Source organism: Phyllostomus hastatus, unplaced genomic scaffold (genome assembly GCF_019186645.2).
Source record: "Phyllostomus hastatus isolate PE091 unplaced genomic scaffold, TTU_PhHast_1.1 phas_contig_34, whole genome shotgun sequence".
NCBI classification, from domain to species: domain Eukaryota; kingdom Metazoa; phylum Chordata; class Mammalia; order Chiroptera; family Phyllostomidae; genus Phyllostomus; species Phyllostomus hastatus.
In genome coordinates this window covers 59,945,650-59,966,579 of record NW_025333857.1, presented here as the reverse complement: position 1 = coordinate 59,966,579, position 20,930 = coordinate 59,945,650, and the positions used below count along the sequence as shown (strand labels likewise).

At 55.5% G+C, this 20,930-nt stretch overlaps 1 protein-coding gene across 1 annotated transcript in view; it reads right to left on the bottom strand.

The window, feature by feature from the left end:
* Window positions 1-20,930, bottom strand: part of SNX30 (sorting nexin family member 30) — a 92,532-nt gene continuing 71,602 nt past the window's right edge. The window contains exons 7-9 of the mRNA XM_045840145.1: window positions 18,073-18,159; window positions 8,464-8,616; window positions 1-6,129 (exon numbers count right to left, since the gene is read on the bottom strand). Coding sequence (XP_045696101.1) covers window positions 6,070-6,129; window positions 8,464-8,616; window positions 18,073-18,159 — 300 coding nt within the window. The 3' untranslated portion in view covers window positions 1-6,069. The remainder of the gene's footprint in view (window positions 6,130-8,463; window positions 8,617-18,072; window positions 18,160-20,930) is intronic.

Below are 20,930 nucleotides of genomic sequence, written 5' to 3'. Positions count from 1 at the left end.
TAAAGAAAGCATCTTTCATAGGTTTATTGGTCCATTACTTTAAGTTAATTGAGGTAAAGAACCCTTGGAAATTTACACGCTAACAGTTTATCAAGCAATACAAATTCTTTTGTTTACCTCAAAATGTAATACTAATCCCATAGTAAACAATGGACAGAATTTTTTATACACAGATACATGGAAAAAAAAAGTGGACAAAAACCTCGTGCCAGCATCAAAAATGCAACAAAAGCTCTTTTTTTTTTCTTTTTACAATCTCTGGGTTGCACAACAAGGAAGAAGAGGTGACATTCTTTTTAAAATTTGGTAGCTTTGTGAGACAGAGACTTCAATCTGTAAATAAAAAGGCTTTCTCGCCCACACGCATTCTTGAACACATTTGTCTTTATTTTCACAGCTTTTGGTTTGGCTTAATGGCAGCGTGGAGAGGAGAGAACACAATTATGCAAAGGACTTTATCAGTACCTCGGAAGGGTTTTTTTCCTCTTAAAACTTTAAATGTAAAGAATGATTTCTAAACATAGGAAATACAGTCCATAATTTGGACATGACCTAAGCAAAAGATTTTTTAAAAATCTTTTTCAACAGTTAAAATACGAGTTAGAAAGTCTGCTGGCAGTTTATTTCATGGGAACACCACGGGTGCCCACCAGTTCTCAGTGCACCCCCATCTCACGGACACCGGGAAGCAGGCGCTCGGAAGCACAGCGGACAGGGTGTCTCCTGGGCGGGCCCCAGCCTCAGAGGTGTCCGGGTGGCTGGTGCTGGCCGCCGTTCCGTGAAGGCCCCGCTGACACAGGCATCGTTTCAACACCCTGATTCACATGTTTGTCTGCAACCTATTTTCACCGCTCCATTTCCACGCCGAGGTGAAAGCAACCCCCCTTTCTTTCCAGTAGGGGACCGGAGGGTTGGTCTGCAAACCAGCCTGTCAAACAGGGGTGGGTGCCCACAGGTGCTGCCTGCCCTCACCTGGCCCACGCGGGGAGCCGGGGTCACACGGGGATAGGGGCACGCGTGCAGTGCTCAATCACTGGTTTTCACAGAACAGCTCTGTTATAATGGACTGAATTACGTGAATCGACACAATACGTTCTATGTTTTTTGGCATTTCAACCTGCAGAGAGTTTCTTTCTGAAACACGCTGCTCTGAGCAGCATCTCTGAAGAAGCTGCTCTGCAGAGCCCGGGCAAAGCTTTAATGGTGTCCAAGTCTGGAGCGTTCTCTGCACCTGTGTGATTTGCCGGCACTGATACTAGGTATTCTCTACAATCAAACATGTGACAAAAGGCGCTAAATTAATCTTTTACACGTTCAAACAAAAAAGGGGTTTGTGGTCCCTGTGTTTCCTTACATCATCGAAAGCATCATTTGGCAATAGCACTGCTCAGCTTCCCCCTCCCACAGGACAGCCCAGTGGTGAACCTCACTTTCTCGCTTGTGTCTTTAAGAGGGCCGCAGACCGGCCACGTCAGACCTTCGGTGCGGAAGCAGGACAACTGATTACAGTTTCTAAAACTCTTTCTATCCAGAATCTAAAACACACTAGTTGAAGAATAAGGCATTTGAATAGGTGTTGACAAATTCTCAAAAAGCAGAGTTAAGCTTTTAACAGTTTGGGGCCTTTTTAAAAAGTCTGGATTTGTTGATTTTCTAGTGCTAAGTACCCAGAATATTTGTGTATGGGACAAATAATCGTACTGGTTTAAGTTATTTTTTTTCCTGAAGTACTTATTTACAGGCTGTCTACAGTGGTAAAAACTACCTGGATAATACATATTTTTTCCTGGCCCACCGAAAGGAGTAGACAGCCACACCCAGGAAGCATTTCAAACACACGACACTAAGAAAGGACAGTCATGCCCGGTAACATGGTCCCCGCTCACCTTTTCTGAGGCGTCAGCCCTGCGGGGCTCCGGTCTGTGCAGCTGTGGGGAGCTCAGGCACCCTTCAAATGCAAACCTCACCCCCTGTGGGGTGGGCTGATCCAAAATGGGGTTTCTGGATCATTTGCTGAACTTTAAAAATCACAGGGAAGAGAACAGCTCCAACATGCCCAGCTCCATTTGGCTGGCCCAGGGGATGACATTTTCCTCAACTTTACGGATAAATGCCACCTGCCATCTGCACAGAGAAAACATGAGGAGTGGGAGGGCGAGTCCAATCTGTTGCCACCTCGAGGACTTTTGAAAAGTAAGACGCAAACCCCCATTCCCAACATAATTTTGTAAGTGGGGACGACCAAAGCAGTGTTCCCCCAGCCTTAGAATTAGACCACCCAGTTCCCATGGGCCTTTAAAGGAGGAGGCTAGGAAGGCGGGGTCCCGGGTGGTGAGCCCACGCCCTGGGCACGGGCAGCCCATTTTCTGAGCGGAAGCACCTCTGGGGGCAGCCAGAGCAGAGCCTGGCTCTAACCCATCCCAAGACCCGAACAGAGCAGGCCAGCACAGACCTAGAGGTCGCTCTGCGCCTCGCTGTCCCTCCTCTCGCACCAGCCAGGACAGACTGCAGACAATGACTCTCCTGCAGTCCCATGAACGGCCACAAAACAGAGCCAGTACCCGTGATTTCAGTGCTGTCAACGGCAGGGCCAAGGCACACAAACTCTGGGTGTTGCTTGGACTGATCCCGTCCCAAGAGAAACTCCACCTGCAGGCTGCCACGGGGCCATCACGCACCCCCCACCCCAAAAGGCGGAACTTCCCGTCGTTCCGTCCCAAACAGAAGGCAGCCACGCGAGGAAGGAGCAGCCAGTGCGCCCTTCGTTTCCTCACACAGACGGCGACTGAGAAGACACATCCAGCTCAACACCACGAGGACACAGTCTGGCTGTGGCTGAAGTTTGGCACGAAGACAAACTTCTGCCCGATTCACCGCGATCCCCAGCGCGGTGCTGGGCTTCGTTATGTCAGCTGAAGAAGGGCATCTGGTTGGGTTCCAGGAGCAGCTCAGTGAAATACGAGCCAGTCACCTCCAGGACCGCACTTCTTCGCGCTCACCAGGAATCGCTGTCGTCTTATTCAAGGGGACATCCCGACCCCGGACCTGGCTGAGCAGGACGCTCCTCCTCCACGAGGGGTGGTGGTTCCTTGCACAGTAGCCTAGAATCTTCCCGCTGACCTCACCACATGATAAAAAAAAAAAAAAAAAAAAAGAGCAGGGTCCATATCTGGACCAGCTACAACCGCCCTCTTCAACATCCTTCACGCTCTAAAATCTGCTCGGTTTCTAGGACTTCCCTCTCCTGCCTTAGCCTGGGTTTGAACCTGGGTAATGCAACCTTTCACTGCCCAGGCCCGCGGGCGGTGCACAGGGAGGCCTTCCCGCTGCACTGCCAGGTGCCAGAGCCTTCACCCCTGCCTGAGTCTGTCTGCCTGAGGCGAGGCGTGTCTGCAACGGCAAGTCTCCCAGAAAGTAAGTACAAGACAGGAGTCGGGGATCCCAGCACCCCGGCTTCGTGGAGCTGAGAAGGATGGGGTGACGGAGCCTCTGCGAGGCGGTCTTTGGCACAGAAGTCCCCGGGTTCCACATCTCACGGGGGAACAATCCCTTTTGTGCTGAGCGAAATGAAGAGGCAAACGCTTGGGGCTGCCGACCCTCGGGGGCCCGAGGGAGCCGCGGGAAGGACCGGAGGGCCTCCCTCGTTCACTGCCTGCTGCCCCTGTCCTTCTGGTCCAGCCCTCCCGCATCAGATGCTGCAGTCCAGGCTCCCCCTCCGAGGAAGTCCACCACAGGGACTGGTTTTCCGGGCTCTGTGCTCTGTGGCAGATGGAGGGCAACTCGCCCTGTTCCAGTTCTCTCTGCTGTCTTAAAGCAACACGGGGACCAAAGGGAGAAGGACAATCCCGAGATGCCCAAACCCTTTCAGAGCTAGTCTTCTGCCTCCGGCAGTGTGTGGGGTGGGGGGGGCTGTGGACCCTGCTCCCTTCCCCAAGTGCCCCAGCGATGAACCTGGTGTCTTTCTGAAGGGCTGCCTTCTTTCCCCACTAACCCTTACACAGGACTGTCCCTGGGCTTTGGCAACGAGCAGCAGACTACGGTGTAGTCTCCTTGTAGCCTCTGCCATGGTTCTAAGTATTCACCACACCGGGCGACTGTTTTAAAGCATGTATTCCATAAGGCAAGTCCTCACACATTCCTGAAGATGAGCATTTGTTATTGGGTCTGTCTAGTGTTTTCTACCAAATATCCACAGAGGGCCGTCGACCCGGCCCGACTCCACCAGCAAGCAGTGGGGTTGGGCCTGGGCACTCCCGGCCACACCCACGTGCTGGCTCAGAGGTAGAGAGACACACTGCATCGCCCCTCGGGGTGGGTGGGCTGTTCGTACGTGTCTGCCTCAGGGAATCCTTGCTAATCGTACCAGACCGAGAATTCACATCGAAGGGCTGAGGATGGCACAGGAGGGCTCTAACGGTGCCGTCAAGCACCCACCGATATAAAAATCACGACTCAAACCGCGACTTTTTCAGACACGAGGAGACAGAACCGAGCTGGTCCGTGCCGGCCGACCGCTGCCCCAGCAGCAGCCCGGCCGTGGCCGTCACGGCTGCCACGGCTGCCACGGCTGCCGTCGGGAGCAGAATGAAGCGACTCCAACCTGCCGCACGCTGGCCGCCGTTCACCGATTGACTTCCGAGGGCAGCAGGGTTCCGTTTAAAAAAAATACTATCACTTATTTGAGATTTAAAATTGTATAGGGATGAGCCACAGATGAAAGAACACACAAGCGACATACAGAGCTTCTTTTCAGGAGAAGGAAAGAAAAAAACCAGAGTTCCTTTTCTGTCTGCTTGTGTTTCTGTCGATCTGAAAAGCAAACCTGGTAACAGCTGGACACCGGGACTCCAGAGGCAGCCGGCAGGAACCCGGCTGCACCTGGGCTGCGGCTTCACTGGGAGGGGGGTCCGCTGCCGCTGGAGTCCCCTTGGAGGCCCCCCAGACACCGACTCTTCTCCCTGATCAGACACCAGTGCCGGTTGAAGCACCGCACGCAGGCCACTCGCACGGAGCTCACAAAATCTCGCCTGTGTCGCAACAACACGCCAGTTTCTCCCCACAAGGCTGCCCACACACCCGGGGGCACAAGAGCAAACATTAAACTAGGAATTTTTGGTGTGGCAACGGCCATTGCGCAAAGCAGACGTGGGCGGCACGGCCTGGCACCTGCCCAGGGATCGCAGCCGCCGGGAGCGACCCGCCTTCAGGACAGCAGCTACTCCCTGACGGGCCTGGTCTCCAGGCCACTGACATCTAACAAGCGAAAGGAACACATGGAAGAACGTCACAGAAAAAAAAACGCACCTTTTTTTTTCATTTTACACAAAAAGAGTTTCCAATCTACTGCATTCTAGTGTCAGAACCACATTCGGGGAGCGTGGTCCCCGTGGGGGCTCCGCGTGAGGACCAGGACGCTGGCCGGCTCGCACTGGCGCGGATGCACACAGACACTGAGTTCGACGGTCCTGTCCGAGCCAGGAATTGTAACGGAGGTGTCGCCGCCCATCACACGCAGGCAGCAGGCCACACTCGCGGCACCAGGCTGCTGACCACGAAGGACCTTCCACGGAGGGGCCACCCCCTCCCGCTGGGCTGAGACCGTGTGGATGCCCAGAGAGGTCGGGCCCAGAGCTGCCGTGCATGCGCCCTTGCAGCGCAAGAGTGGCCCTCTGTCGGTGCCGTCCTCGTGTCCCTGGAAAGCTGGACCCCAGTTCTCTTCCACCACAGGCAACTAACTCCAACGTCCCCAGACAGGAAACCGTAAGGAGGTATCGGAACGTCAGCTGCCGACTGTCCAATCTTCCCGGTGTTCCGCGTCACAGGTCCCTTCACAGCACGGAGGCGCGCGGCTTTGGCTGAGATGACCACGGCCCTCCAGGCTCCGCCGGGGAGGAAATACTAGTTAAAAATGACTGTCGGACAAAGGCAGGTGGGGATGGGAAAGAAATCCATGAGGACAGATGTCCCTGCGGTCGTTGTCTCAGCGCCGCCGCGCCGGCACGGCGGGGGCACGCTGGGATGGGGCGCCGCGCCCCGGGCAGGCGGAGGAGCCTCCATGGGAGCAGGAACTCACTTGGCCTCCTGTCTCTCCTGCAGCAGTGGGATGATCGACTCCCACGCTGTGAGGCACTGCAACAACAACATGCGCGCCCAGTATCAGCCTCGAGTTTCAGATTTCGGGGTCAGCGTCCTAACTCTGCCCTAGTCCCGCCACTCCTGCTGGGTCTCCTTTGCCTGGGGACACCCACACACCTGATGCACAGCCACGGGAGACAGGGGAGCAACAGGTGCTGGTTGTGAGTGCATCACCCTACGTGCACGCAAGGTCACGGCATCTGCACAGGGCCCAAGCGCACTGTCTGTACTGCGTGCGCGTGTCCGGTGAGTGGAGATGGGGTTACCGAGAGAAATCCTTTCCCTTCAAAGAGTCCAGAGGAGACCAGGCTGCAAACCCCTGACCAGGCCCCAGGTTCTTGGCCAGGACGGAGACACAGCTCCAGGCACGGGTGGTGCTCGCATAAGGCTGTAAGTCGTATTGGAATGAGTCAGCCACCTGGCTCCGAGGGGGTGGAAACCTGCTCTTCCTCACCAGCCTCACCTTTGCTCGCGTGGGCTCCTCCCGGGTCTCCCCAGAGGGAAGGTGGCGGGAGGGAACTCTGTGTTGACTGTTTCATTGTGTCCAGACGCTGTTATGTGCAGGGTCCAGCAGAAGTAAGGCCTGCCTGAGTGTGGTTGGTAGGGGAATGATATGGGTGTAATCTTCAGAGTTTTAATGTGAACATTGCACCTAAAATGCCACATGGTGTGCCTGTGTGTGATATTGTTATGCTACAGAATTACATGCTTATGATTCTGTAATAAAAGATTTTGTAATAAAAAAGGCTTATGATTCCCAAACAAGTGTTCTCTCTGCTCATTCTGCCATCCTGGGTCCCCTGTCATCCCGGATCCCTGTGAAGGGCCAAGACCGCAGAGGACGCTGGCACTCTCCTCTTGGAGCAGCACCCTGCAGAGCAAGAATCGAATCTCCCTTTGAGAAGTTGTGTTGCGAAGAGGCAAGGACAGAGGAACCACGCAGGCCCTTCGGAGGAGCTGCCCCAGGGGCGCAGCAGGCCTCTGCACTGAGTCACGGGGAAGGAGGAGGTGGGCGGAGAGAGGCATCCGGGTCAGGCGGGAGAGGAGTGGTGAAATCGCTCCCTGCTTCTCCTTCCCGGTGACTCTGTGGTTGCAGAAACTGGACTGAGACCCTGCCCTGCACGCGGGGGCCTGGGGGGAATCAAGGGGCTGGCTTTCGGCCGGAGACCCAGGGCGGGGGAGCCAAGGTGTTCTGGGTCCTGCTCTCTCCCTCAGCCACCATCTCGGACCTGGAGGTGTCCTTCTATGTCAGTGGTGGGGGACCACGGCCACACCAGCTTTCCTTTGGACCCTCGAATGTTCAAGCTTTTTCCTACCTTGGGACCCTGGCATAGGGTTGCTCCCTCTGCCTGGAATACTGAGTCCCCGAGTCTTTGTGTCTGGGAGTCAGATTAAATGTAGTTTCCTGTTTGGCCTTTCCCCGCCCACTCCACTTGCCCCCTCCCACCCACCCCTAATCTGAATGATGCCCCCTAGTGCCCTCTCCCACAGCTTCCTGTCCCTCCCCTCACTCTGCGGAGGTGGGATCATTGCATCAGTGAGTATCCTCCACTGGACCGCAGGCTCCTCCCTGGCGGGGGCCCTGCGGTCTCGTTTGCTCGTGTGTGCCGTCCCTGGCACGCGGCCGGGCACAGAGAGCTTTGTGAAATGTATGAAGGGGCCAAACGAGGTTCCGAGACAGGGATCCTGTTTGTGGCATTTGGGAATTCAAGGGGGGGAAAAAGCTGTTTTAATAGTTGTCCTTTATAATCCTACATGCCTGTATCTTAGGCATTTAAAAGCAGCATTTTAAAGTCTATTTTTTTTAAAACACAAACAGTGTTCTAATGGGGGGTCTACAGTCTCTACCAGATTGCCGGAGAGATCCACGGCACAGTGACAGTGAAGAGCCCCGGAATGCAGGGCCACAGCAGGGGGTTGCTTTAAGCTGTAGGCCCAAAGCCTCCGCTACAGTAACCCCCGATGGCATTAATGTAGCGCCAAAACCTCCATCGACTAGGGGCACCCCTGCGCTGAGGGCCAGGTGGACTCTGGGGAGCAGCTGGCCGCCAGGACCAAAGGGCACGGCAGATGCAGCGTCTGCTTCCGTCACACTGACCGAACCCAGCGGGCGCCCGAGGTGGGAGTGCTGCTCCCCAAAACCAGCGCCGCATCAAGCGCAGCAGCGGGGCAGAGGCGGGCAGGGGCTGCTAGACACACAACAAGGGAGCGGGCTGGGACGGGCAGGAGCCCTGCTTCTGGCTTTCTGCCAGGCCCTTCCGAAAAGCTCCGGCTGTTGGAAACGCTTCCCTAACAAGGGGGCCGCGGCCAGGTCGGAGCACTCACTACCTTCTCGTAGTACTGGATGTTCTTGTCGGCCATGCCCATGAGCAGCTGCCGGAAGTCCTGCCGCTTGTTGTTCTGCCACCTCTCCATGTCAGCTTTCAGGTCGGCGTTGAAACACTCCATCCGGTCCTGGCACTTCTCAACGTCCGCGGGCACCTGCAAGGGGGACGCAGACCTGGGTGCCCTGTGCGCGTGGCTGGCCTCTCCTGCCTGGCACCACTCTGCCCGCACGTCCCTGACGGGCCGGATTACCACCCTACGGTGGGTACCCCAGGCACGCTCTCTCCTCCGCTCTCTCCTCCGGAGGCCTTTTTGAGGGTGGAGCCCCTTGTTTTCCTTCTTTTCAGATCTCAGAAGGAACTCCGAAGAAGACCACCCGACCCAAACCTGCAAACCCACCCAAGCACAACAGAGACTCGTGGGGGAAACACCCGCTCTCCATTGGCAAGCAGGAAGAAGAAACCTTGCATTTGGAGTCATGCATCTTTGGTTCCTTTTTCTTTCTTTTTTTTTCTTTTTAAGATTTTATTTATTTATTTTTTTAGAGAGAGAGAAGGGAGGGAGATAGAGAAAGAGAGAGAGAGAAACATCAATGTGCGGTTGCTGGCGGTCATGGCCTGCAACCCAGGCATGCACCTTGACTGGGGATCGAACCTGCGACACTTCGGTTCTCAGCCCGAGCTCAATCCACTGAGCTACGCCAGCCAGGGCTTGGTTCCTTTTTTAAAACACAACAGTCTGTGTAGATTTTGCAAATATTCAGCAGTATTTGACACTGGCCCCCTGGCCTCCTGCATCCAATACTGAATCTACAAAAGGTTTTCCCATCATCGCGTGAACTACTGCATCACCTCTGATGTTTGGTGATGTCTGCCCTCACCCATCAGAGAACTGACTGCAACAACGAGACTGCGGGCCGGCTCCCTCCCCTGAACCCCACATTGCAGATACTCTGGAGACTTGTCCGTGCTCCCCAAGATAGCACACTGTCAACAATGAAAAGTGAAAGTTAGGCAATTCTGGGGAAGTAAGACGTGTGTGTGTCCAAATATATATATATTTATTTGTGTCCAAAAAAAGGAGAGAGAGAGAAATGTAGCAGGCTACTTCAACTTTTTAAAAATATAAATTACTTTATTGTTGTTCAATTACAGTTGTCTGCATTTTCTCCCCACCACTCCCCCCCACCCCATCCAAACCCACCTCCCTCCCTTGCTTCCTCCCTCCCCCTTGGTTTTTACATCTGTCCTTTATAGTAGTTCCTGACAACCCTCCTCCCCACTGTCCCCTCCCCGCTCCCCTCTGGCTACTGTTAGATTGTTCTTAATTTCAATGTCTCTGGTTATATTTTGTTTGCTTTTTTCTTTTGTTGATTAGGTTCCAGTTAAAGGTGAGATCATATGGCATTTGTCCCTCACCACCTGGCTTATTTCAGTTTTCCACTTTTTCTTATAGGAGATTGTCTCAAAATGGAACAGTGCCACCTGAATTCCACAACTTACATTCCGTTTTGGCGGGTTTCATCCATCCTGCACATCCAGACGGAGAACATCCGATGCGGTGAAAAGGTGACGGGAAATTATCACCCCGGTTGCTGAAGCACAAAGCTCGCTTCCCTCCTGAGTCAAGGAAGGGCCCCCCGCCCAGGCCCTGAGGGTCACTAGGGGCCAACGTGCCCGAAGCTGGGGCAACGCCCACCCTCCAGATGCTTCCCGACAACAACAACCAGGCCTTGTACAGCACACTCTGTGTGCCGGGTCCGTGAGCCCTGATGTCTCTGAGCCATGGGTCCCTTCCGGGCCCATTGCTACCAGCCAGGGAGGTTTCACACACAGGCTGGGTGGGCAAGGAGCCAACCCAGGAACACCAGTAACGGCGAGGTCACGCCCGAGGGAGCTGGACGCCTTTGGGACTCCTGAAGCCGAGGGCACTGGCCATGTGCTCGGCCACCCAGACCGTTCGGAGGTGGCTGCGGCACACAGGAGTGAGGAAAAGGAAGCAGCAGAGGGGAGGGGATTCAAACGTGCCTGTGGAGGAGCTCGACTTTGTGAGACAAAGACGAGTGGGAGAGAAAGAGAGGGCGAGGCATCCTAGGCAGCCTGAAAGGTAAGAACTTTTCTTCTAAGCAGGGGAAAAGGAGCCTTCTGCAAAGCACTTAAGCTTCTGGAATTAAAACGAAACAAAACACAAATACTTGAGCCCTGACTGGTATAACTCAGTGGGTTGGGCGTCATCCTGCAAACCAAAAGGTCGCAGGTTCGATTCCCGGTCAGGGCACATGCCTGGGTTGCAGGCTGAGTCTTCCATTGGGGATGTATGAGAGGAGACCAACCAGTGTTTCTCTCCGTCTCATACCCCTTTCCTTCCTCTCTCTCTACAAGTAACAAATCAGTAAAATCTTCAAAAAATACCTGACTGTTACTTTGGATGCCATGGCTGAGGCCTCTCTGACCTCTCCCTGCCACTTTAACCCACTGCTGTTGGCCACCTTGGGGGCAAGTGAAATAACACAAGGGTGCCCTGGCATGGCTGCTCCCCAGCCCCCGCCCCCCTCCACAAACATCCAGGGAACGGGCCTCAAGGGACACGCAGTGGAAGCAGTGGACGAGGGGCTCTGGCCAGGCCTCATCGCCCTGCAGGCAAGTCTGAGCTCCCTCACTCCTCTCCCCGGGCAACACTAGTTTTAGTGGCGAGTGAGCGCCTGGGAGCCACTTCCTGTTCGCTTCACCCACTGCCCCCGCGGAGAGGGAGAGCCAGGCTCTGAAAAGAGAACCTCGTGGGGGTGGGGGTGGGGGCATGGGGGGCACAGGGGGAAGAGGGAGGCGAGGCTCTCTGATTCAGGGGAGTCCTTATGTGGGAAGGGGGAGCTTTCTTAAGGGAATGGACACTCTTTTTCGTTGACCCACAACAATCAGGAGTCAGAACTACAGCTCTGGATTTGATGACGGCCTGAGCCTGGCTGTGGGAAATGTCATCCGCCCATCGTCTTCACAGCACACCCCACACCTGGCACCCAGGGGCACGAAGGGCTCAGGTCTCTGTGGGCAAGCGTGTCTCGAGTCGCCCACGGCCTGGCTGGGAAGAACATGGACCTGCCTGGGCAGCCACGGGCAGGATGCTTCCCGCTCTCCTCTGAGCCCCGCGCTGGGCATGCTGGGCGGCGGAACTGCGGACCGAGTCCAACCAGGGGTAAGGGACCTGGCTTCCCGGGGTGACACATCACTGAGGCGACTCCAGGGATGACAGCAGGGGCACGTGTGATGCCGGGGGAGAGGGTGCTCCAGAGTGACGGCACACGCCAGTGACAGCAGTGACACAGCACCTGGGCCTGCTCAGGAACAGCTCGCAGGCCGCAATGCTCACGAGGGCTCAGAGAGAGCACTCCAGGGGCGAGACCTGGGGGTGAGGGGTGTGGGCAGAAGGCGAGAGGCTGGGGACCCTGCCTGAAGGCCAGCTTTTCCGGGGCCCATTCACCTCCCGCCCCTTTTCTGGGAAACAGAAATGCCTCGTGCTTCCTCCAGGTATGCAGACCAGTGATTTTCCAGCCGTTTTCATCTCGTGGCTCACTTACACTAATCACTAAAATTCTGCAGCTCACCAAAGATTGTTGTATTTTTTGCTGATCTGATGACAAAAAACAGATGTGATTTTGATTCATTCACTCTGGACAGCTACTGATGTATTGGCTGTTGTCATTTTTTTAATTTGACAATCTAAGGGAAAAGAGGTCAGCGCCCCTGACTAAATAAATAGTCAGGTATCGCATGTTTTAAAAATCTTTTGCGGCACACCGGTTGAGGATCACTGATACAGACCATTGTGGAGCCAGAGTTTCGGAGTTTGAACGCCACACCTCCCACTGGCTGGATGGGTGGTTTTGGGCCTCCTTGTGCCTGAGTCGACACCAGACTCTCCTGTCCCTGAGGTTGCCCTGGACGTCCCGGGGCCAGGGCGGTGGCTGCAACACCAGCAGGGAGAGGAGAGGTTAGCCCAGCCTGGTGCAGACAGAACTGACGGATGTGGGCCCAGCTGCCCGGGAGACAGAAGATCCAGAGAGTCAGAGGACAGCCCGTGTGGTTTCCAGTCGGGGCGACGAGGGCGGCCACGGGGTAGAGGACAGGTCCGCCGACCAGGAGAAGGAGGTGCAGTAGCTGCAGCCGCGGGAAAGGGTGAGGCCTTCCCTCCCCCCACGAGAGGGGCCTGAAACTACTCGACGACCATCACACAACCCGATTTTAGAATGACCAAAGGACGCGACTAGACATTCCGTCCAAGAAGACGTGCAAATGGCTAACAAGCACGTGAAAGAAGCCTCCACACCAGGAATCATCATGGAAATGCAAGTCAAAGCCACAATGAGGTAACCACCTCACACCCGCTGGGATGGTTGTTACACACACACACACACACACACACACACACACACACACACAGGAAAATAAGAAGTGTTGGCCAAGATGTAGAGAAAGGGGAAACCCTCGTGCACTGTTAGTGGGAATGTAAAACAGTACAACCATTGCAGAAAACAGTAGGATAGTTCCTCAAAAAATAAAAAAATATATATACTTACGATAGGATCTGACAATTCCTCTCGCCTGAAAGGACCGAGAGCAGGGTCAAGAAGACGTACCCGCACACCGTGCTCACTGCGGCGTTATTCACAGCAGCCGAAAGGTGGCAGCAACTCTAGTGTCCGTCCACAGAGGAGTGGATGGATAAGCAAAATGCGGCATTCGCACAGAGCAGAGTGTTATTCAGCCTTAAGGAAGGAAGGAAGCTTTGACACTTGCCCCACCATGGATGCACCTCAAGGACATGGTGCTGAGTGAAATAAGCCAGTCACAAAAAGACAAAGACGGTAGAGTTCCACTGACACGAGGTATCTACCTAAAGTTGTCGAAGTCATAGAAACAGAAAGTAGAAGGGTGGCCGCCGGGGCCAGAGGGAGGGGGCAGTGCGGAGCTGCTGTTCAAAGCCACAGCAGTGAAAGGTTTCACCGCTGCAGAATTTCAGTTCTGCAAAATGAAGGGTTCTAGAGATCGGTCACACGACGCTGTGAATTTACGAAACACGACTGAACTGTACATACACATGAAAGTGGTTCAGATGATAAGTTTTATGTGTGTCTATTCTGCCACGATTCAAGTTTGCTTAATGTGTGGGGGAAGGAAAGAGGGGGCCGAGGAAGGGAGGGATGATGGGCAGAACTCAGGGGGAAGCCTACACGTGTAGGGTTAATAAAGGAGTCAGCAAAGGCCACTAAGAGAGATGGGCCCGGGAGCAGAAGTGGGAAATGAGGGTGTCCGAAACAGCAGAGCCATAGATACATGGGGACGGAGCGGGTTAGGAAAGCGGGGAGGGTTTAAAAAGGGCAGAATAAGAGGAATTGGGGTGAGCTGTCCGAAATGACCAGCTACTGAAGTCGCCCAGTTTTACCAAGAGGAGGGCTGCTGGGGTCAGACGCTGAGAATCACATTCTCTCTGCGTTTGTTTCTTCCTGGAGGGCGTTTCTGTGACAATCAGCTCACGGAGCAGAGACCTCCGTGTTTTACTTTGGTGACTGAGGTATTGTTAAGAGTCGTGCTATTTTGTATCTGAAGGGTGTTGAGATGGCAACATCCAATGCCAGTGGCTGGGCGTTGCTTATCACCAGCCACCAAGAAGCAAAATGTATCACCATCTGGGACTCAAAAGAGAGCAACTCTGAAGCAGAGAACAAAAGCCTGCAGTTTTCTCTGCGGCTCCCCTATCTCTCCTGAGAACGTCCTCTGCAGAATGTGGGCTGCTGAAGCGATGGGAGAGGGATCCTAGGTGGTTAGATTAAGCATTTTTACGCGTTTTGAAGCAGGGTAGTAACAAAATTCACTCAATATTCATTTAAAAATGCGTTACTTAGCTCTTTCCACGTACCAGGCATTTCTAGGCCCTACGAAACCTCTGCCCAAGTTTCCTTCTTGGAACCAGGCTGGAGCTGTCCCATCATCGGCTCCCATGCTGACAGCAGGTTTTAAAAGTCCCCAAAGATTGTATAAGGCAGGCAGGATCCCCAAACCTGCGGGAGAGGGGTTCACGGCTGCAGTGGACAGGTGCCAGGACCAACGACAGAAGCTGTGCAAGATAGGAGTCTCTGGGCCACACGCTGCCATGGGGGTGGAAGGCGGGGCCGAGCTCCCCACCCGCTGCTGTGTGAGTGGCAGCTCTGCCGTTCCAGGCTGGAGTCCCAAGCTGCTCACCCCCAGTTTCCTTCTTCTGGGTTGCGGACAAGTGGTCAGAATTTGCTATTACTCTGTCGTTTCACAGATATCAACTTTCCCAGATTCCACCTCAAAACAAGGGAAGGCCCCAGCCTCTCTCAGATCTTTGGTTAAGGTGCCCAGACCCGGACCGTCCCTGTGGAAACTGCCCACCTTCCCTCTCCTTCCCTCATCCGGGTGCTGCGCCTGGAACCAGTGCTGCTCCCGGGAAAAGTTACCACGAGCAGAGCTCACCCAGTCCTTGGGGTAAATCGACCAGGGCTATCACGGCGCCCACAGTGGCTCTGGAAGGTGGAGCTCAAAACTGCAGGAAAGCAAGCACAGCGAAAGCGCAAGCTGTTCGCTTCCGGGGTGTCTGTCTACTGCGGATGGGGGGTCAGGGAGGAGAGGCGGTGGGTCGGGAGGTGTGCTGAAGCAGGAGAAGCTTTAGGACACAAAGAAATAATGTCTAAAATCGTATGTTCCGACCAAAAAATGTACATCATAAGGGCCAACCAACTCAGAGGACACACCCGGCATTCCTACTGGCGACCATGGGACTCGAGTGGGAAGCGGAGGCTCAGGGGTGGCGCAGCTGTGACTGCGTCCGGCACTACGCCCATCTTTGCGTCCTCACGACAGTCCACGCGTGAACCCACAAAGGCCAACCAGCAAGCCAGTCCAAGCCGGTGGGGGGGGGGTGGGGGTGGGGGGGGCTGGGGGTGGGGGGTGGGGGGGGGGGGGGGGGGGGGGGTGAGGGGTGAGGGTGGGGGTGGGGGCAGAGCTGGGATCTGAAGCCTGGGCCGTCTGATTCTAAGTCCTGTGCTCTCTCTCCCCAACCAGGGTGGACTCGGACAGCCTGACGATGGAGCCCTCCTCTGCCCACCGAAGGAGCTGCCGCCCCAGGTCCTAAACTGGGGGTACAGTGTCTGCTGCCCCCGCTGTTACAACCTCCATCACGACAGCCCCTGCTTTGTCGCTGAATATCATGATTGCCACGTAGGTAGCAAAATGAACTCTGGCAAGGCTCTGCCTCCCACTAGAACGAGGGGAGGCTCAGACTGCCCACCCACGGCCGCGTGCTAAGGGAATGCAACTGTGCCTGGTCTGTCTCATGGGCAGGAAAGAAACCTGCTTTTCTTGTTGTAAGAGCTCCTGTGGCCAGGAGAAGGAGTGATGCTCCAGGGAGGCGAGGACAGCAGCAGTGGGATGTGTGAACGCCCAGGGGAGGAGCAGAGAAGTCAGCCAGGCCCACGAGGAGCGGAGCGGAGAGCAGGAGGCGGGAGCCCCCTGCTGCAGGGAGCCGGCAACCGGTGCTCCGGCTGCTCCGCATGCCCCCAGACGGGTATGAACTTCAGGCAGCCAGCAGCCAGGGCAGAGTCAAGATTTAATCTGGCATATTATTCACACCCTTCAGTTTCTATCTTTGCAAACCAACTGTCCCAGGCAGGGCTGAACATATATTAAATGACAACATCGCCTCTGACAAAGCTGGTGTTCAGAGCTGAGCAGGTACGAGTGCGGACGGAACTACTGACGTGACACCTGCTAAATCCAGGGTCCTCCACTTCCCAACTGGGCCAGCGGCAGAACGAGTCATCTCTCCTTCCCTCCCTAGCCAGGAAAAGTGACAGCTGGATTTATATCTGGGAGCTAAATTGTGAGAATGATAATATGAAATATAGACACACGGTATTCTATGCCGTGCATTCAAATGAGACTGAGACCAGGGCCTCAGCACACAGAGACCGCCCCATGCTCCAGACGGCCACAGGGACAGCCAGCCTGGTTAACAGGACAGGCAGCTGGGAGAGAGGGGCCGGCTGCCATGTGCACGGCTGTATTTCTGTCACCTCCCGCCTCGGGACGCGCAGGATGGAAGAGGGACTTAGCTCCCTGCCCAGGTTCCAGCTGCAAACCCTGGGCCAGTGACCAGAGCCCCCCGTCTTTGTCATCTGGCTCCGTAGGACGCATGCAGCCTTCACTCTCCTGTGTAGACGCTACGGGGTCACACGACACGAGGCGGCAGGTGCATCGTGTGCCTGCTGGGTCACGCCCACTGGAGAAGGACCGCTGGCATCAACAAAGCCAGGCAATTAATGAGCTGCTTTGTGCCCTGTCTCCTCACCCACGACGTGGGGAAATCACAGCGCCTTCCCCCGGGGCCTCGGGTGACTGCCACTCGGGTGATCGGGTGAAGCAATCAGTACATAAAAGTCCCACACGGAGTCCAGGCGTGCCGTTTCTGAGGTTTGGGTTTCAATTCCCAAAGCGAGTTCCTTTCTAGGTGTACCTCAGCTCGGCAGCAGCCGTGAGAAGCACGTCTCACGTTTGACAGAGAAGAACTGTCAAACAGTTCTTATGTAAACTACTTCCCTCAAGTGTGGGCTCTGCACCAATCTTTGTAATAACACTCCCCACCCCACCCCCTTTCCGAGAGCAAACACACCTTCCAATCACAAACAAAAGGGAGCAGAGGAACCGCACGAGAGCCAGAGAGCCAGAGCCGAGAGTGGCAAGGTCCTGAAGCCAGGCTGCAGCCTGCGCTCTGGGCTTGAGCACCTGCTCCCCAGGGGACCTCAGGCCTCAGCGTGCCCCTCGGCCCCTGGGAATAAAGACCACAGCTGTGCCTCAGGGCAGCTCTGCAGAATAAACGAGTGACATGAGTGTAAAGCACCGGGCACACCATCAGCACGTGTCACTCCCATGTGCAGAACTGGCTGGGGGAAGAGACAGGCAACACCTGGGAGCGACCGAGACCACCGACACCTTTCTAGGGCTGTGATCCTCCAGCTGGACCCCGGGCACCGGAGCGGGAGGGCATCCTGAGCTAGGTCAGTGCTCAAACTGGGAGGCGAAGGGCCACTTTTATTGGCTTTCCCCCAGTCCGACCCAGCTGCAGTCCTACTGTGCACAACCGGTGTGCAGCTTGCTCCACATGCAACTCTCCACGCTAGTGGGACACACTCATCTTGGGAGCTGAACATGTGCTGAGCTGCCTCCTCTCAGCTCCTGTGCCTCTCCTGGCGCGGGTGGGTCACAGAGCCCCCATCTCGACCGTCCTCCCGCTTTCTCCAAAACCCCCTGTCACGGCAAGAGGACCTGCCCGAGGAACTGCCCGTGAATAACAACTGGGAGTCTTAAAAAAAAACTGACCCCAGGAAACAGCAGAAAACTCACTCCTAGGGCACGTCAGGAGCTCCCAGAAATAAGAATTAAAGGGAACAAAATGGGGAATGGCGTGTCTTGTGCCGACCGTGGCCGGCTGGCGAGGAGCACCTCGGTCGCAGGGTCCTACGTGTCTCGGCACAAGAGCCACGTGGCTCCGCGGGGTGACTGCCGCCCAGAGCACCCACCCTCCCCAGGGGCCTTCCCTCACCTTGGGGCGGTCTTCCTTTCTCAGGGCCACGGCTTCCAGCTTGGCCTCGTACTCTGCTTGCACTTGGTCCCTCTTCTTCAGCACGTTCTGTGGGGGCAGGAAGGGACGCATGTAAGAGAGTTCACGCGGGGGCCTCCAAGCCCCAGGCACCTGCTTCTGTACCCCGTTCCCCTCCTCCCGGATCACGGCACCCAGGCCCCGCCACGTGCTCCCGGTCTGGGACGGTCTGGGGCCTGGGACCTGCGACGTGGACTCGGGCGGAGGCGGAGATGTCGATGCTGTTGTGTGATTCGCGCCAACATTCTCCACCTCAGGAAGAAAGAGGGCAAAGCCAGCACAAAGGGCCTCCTAAGACACGAGCTCGGGAGAGAGAGATACTTAAGACTTACCCCCAAACCAATTCCAGGAGGAAACAATAACAATATGTAGAAACATTGTTACCACGTTTGAACAAAATACCGCTTTATCCATAATTTTCAAACTGATTTCCCACTTTAAGGAGAGAGGGAGAACCCTACTCAGAGAGAGCTTCCAGGCGTGGGAACTCAGCCCGACTCCGAGAGTGACTGAATTCGGAGGAAGGACCGCGCCCGTCGCCATGGTGATGAGAGGACTCTGGGCACAGATGAACTTTGCTGTGCAGAAAGGTGGGGCTGGGCAGGTGGCCATGCAGGAAATCCTCTGAACTGTTCGTGGAAACGTCTAATACTCCAAGCCAAGCGAGTTGGTCCCAGACAGACTGATTCGCTCACTGACCCTTGAGCCGCTCATCTGCCCTCCACTCTCACCAGGTTTGCAAGCCCCGCCCTAGGGGCCTGGCGAGGGATGGACACAGCGCGAGGCCAGAGGTGCTGCAGAAGCTGTGTGCTGGTCCTCGATCCCTGCACCCACGCGGCGAGCCCGCCAGGGTGACAGTAAATGGGCCCAAAGAGAGCCAGCTTGGAGCTAAAGCGATGAACCGGGGCCCACGACGCAACATTTCAGGACACACCCACGGGCCTGCGCAAACACGGGGTCCGAGGGACCCGAGCGAGAGAGCACCTCCCTCGGTCTCCCAGGTCTGGGCTCTGCACTGAGACGCCACCAGGTGGAGCAGGAGAGCACGCGGCGGACGTTCCAGAAAAGCATCCGCTTCACCCAAGGGTTTCTTTTTTCTTCTTCTCTTGGATGACCAACGGCAAACCAACAGTGGTGAGAATTTTCTTGCCCATGAACTCAGAAGTCACACATTGCTATAGAAGTTGCTAATCCCGCACTTTTCCTATCGGGGCCTTCCAGCAGAGCCCGAAGTCGGTGGGAGGGAGCCACTTCTCAGCGAAGCGCTGGGCATCTCCGTGTCCTGACAAGGAGCTGAAAGGTGACGAGTGACTGAATCGTGGAGAGTGCTCTGGGGACAACCTTCTGGTGGAATGTGCCGACCCAGGGAGCCTGACGTCTTCCCCTGAAGTAAGGATTTACTTCGAGAAGTGTTTTACCGTGGGAAGAACACAAGGTAAAACCAGCAGTAGCTTATTTTTCATTGTTTGCCACCCACCTTTCTCCTGAGCTCTTGGAAGCCCCCTCCCCACGGCCACCGACCTTGGAGCAGGAGCAGTGAGGCTTCCAGTTGGATGGACCTCTCTGCGGGGTGGGTGTAAGGTTCTCCCGTCTCACACGGCAGCCGGCAGCCCACGGGCTGACCGAGCTCTTGACACAGGACGCATGTGATTGAGGAACTCGGTCTCCATGTTTATTTAATTGTACTAATTTGAATTGAAACTTTTGAAGTCACCTATGGCTAGTGGCTGCCATATCAGGCAGCACGAATCTAGAGAGGAAAACCAACCAGCCAACAAATCAGGGATCCAGAAAATATTCTAAATCTCCTGGTCTGGACCCGCAGGAGCAAAAACCATAACCTCCAACCCAGAGACATACCCATGCGGTACTGCCCTTGGAGGCACAAACGTAGTAGTTCCCAGGGTGGGGGGGGGGGGGGCAATGAGACAGCAGGGAGGGGCCACTGGCCTGCTTGTGACCACCATGTGCAGCCTTCACAGATGCCTCACGTCTTGTGGGAAACAACAGCACAGGCATCCAGACAGGGGTCGGGAACACGGGTGAGTCATCCCAGCAGCACCTTCCCTGTCGGTGTGGCCAGGACGGGCAGGGATGGCAAGAGGCGCGCCAGCTCTGCACAGCGGCAACAACCCCGTGCGTCTCCTGTCCCTGCCCCCACGGCCAGCCAGGGGCCCCAAAGGTTCAGCCACACTCCCTCCCCCAGTTACCTGGGCACCCCCCCACACTCCCCACCCCCCGCCTCCTCGGCCACTGTCGCCCTCGCCTCTTTTGGGGTGACCAGGATGCTGCCTGCTCGGGCAGGCTGATGGGAAGGTTTGGGCTGACACCCCCGCATCACCGCACAGCAGGAAAACTCCCCACCACCCTGCGCGGGTGAAAGCGTGCTGCCCCCATTGGGGACACCAGAACACGAAGGAGGGACTCGGCTGAGGCCGGGCCGCCGGTTAGTGCCACCCAGGTGACTTGCGTGGGCACAACCAGGAACACACTCCGTCTTCAGCTGTAGTCTCCTCTCCTGAATGGCTTCTCTGGTGCTCTCCAATTCCCGAGTGCTCCTCCTGGCGCTTGTCGCTCAGAGGCCCCGCACTGCGGTCCAGTCCCCTCACTTTCAGTGTTTTCCCTCTAACCCTCCATCTGTCCTGTTTCACTTTATATGTGATTTCCTTAGTTTTTTTCCTTCTAACTCTTCAATAGATTTTTCAGAAAATTTCTATCATGGCCTTAATTTCCATGAGCTCTTTGTTCTCTGGATTTTTTTCTTAAAAATCTTGTTTTATGGCTATGACATCTCTTTTCTT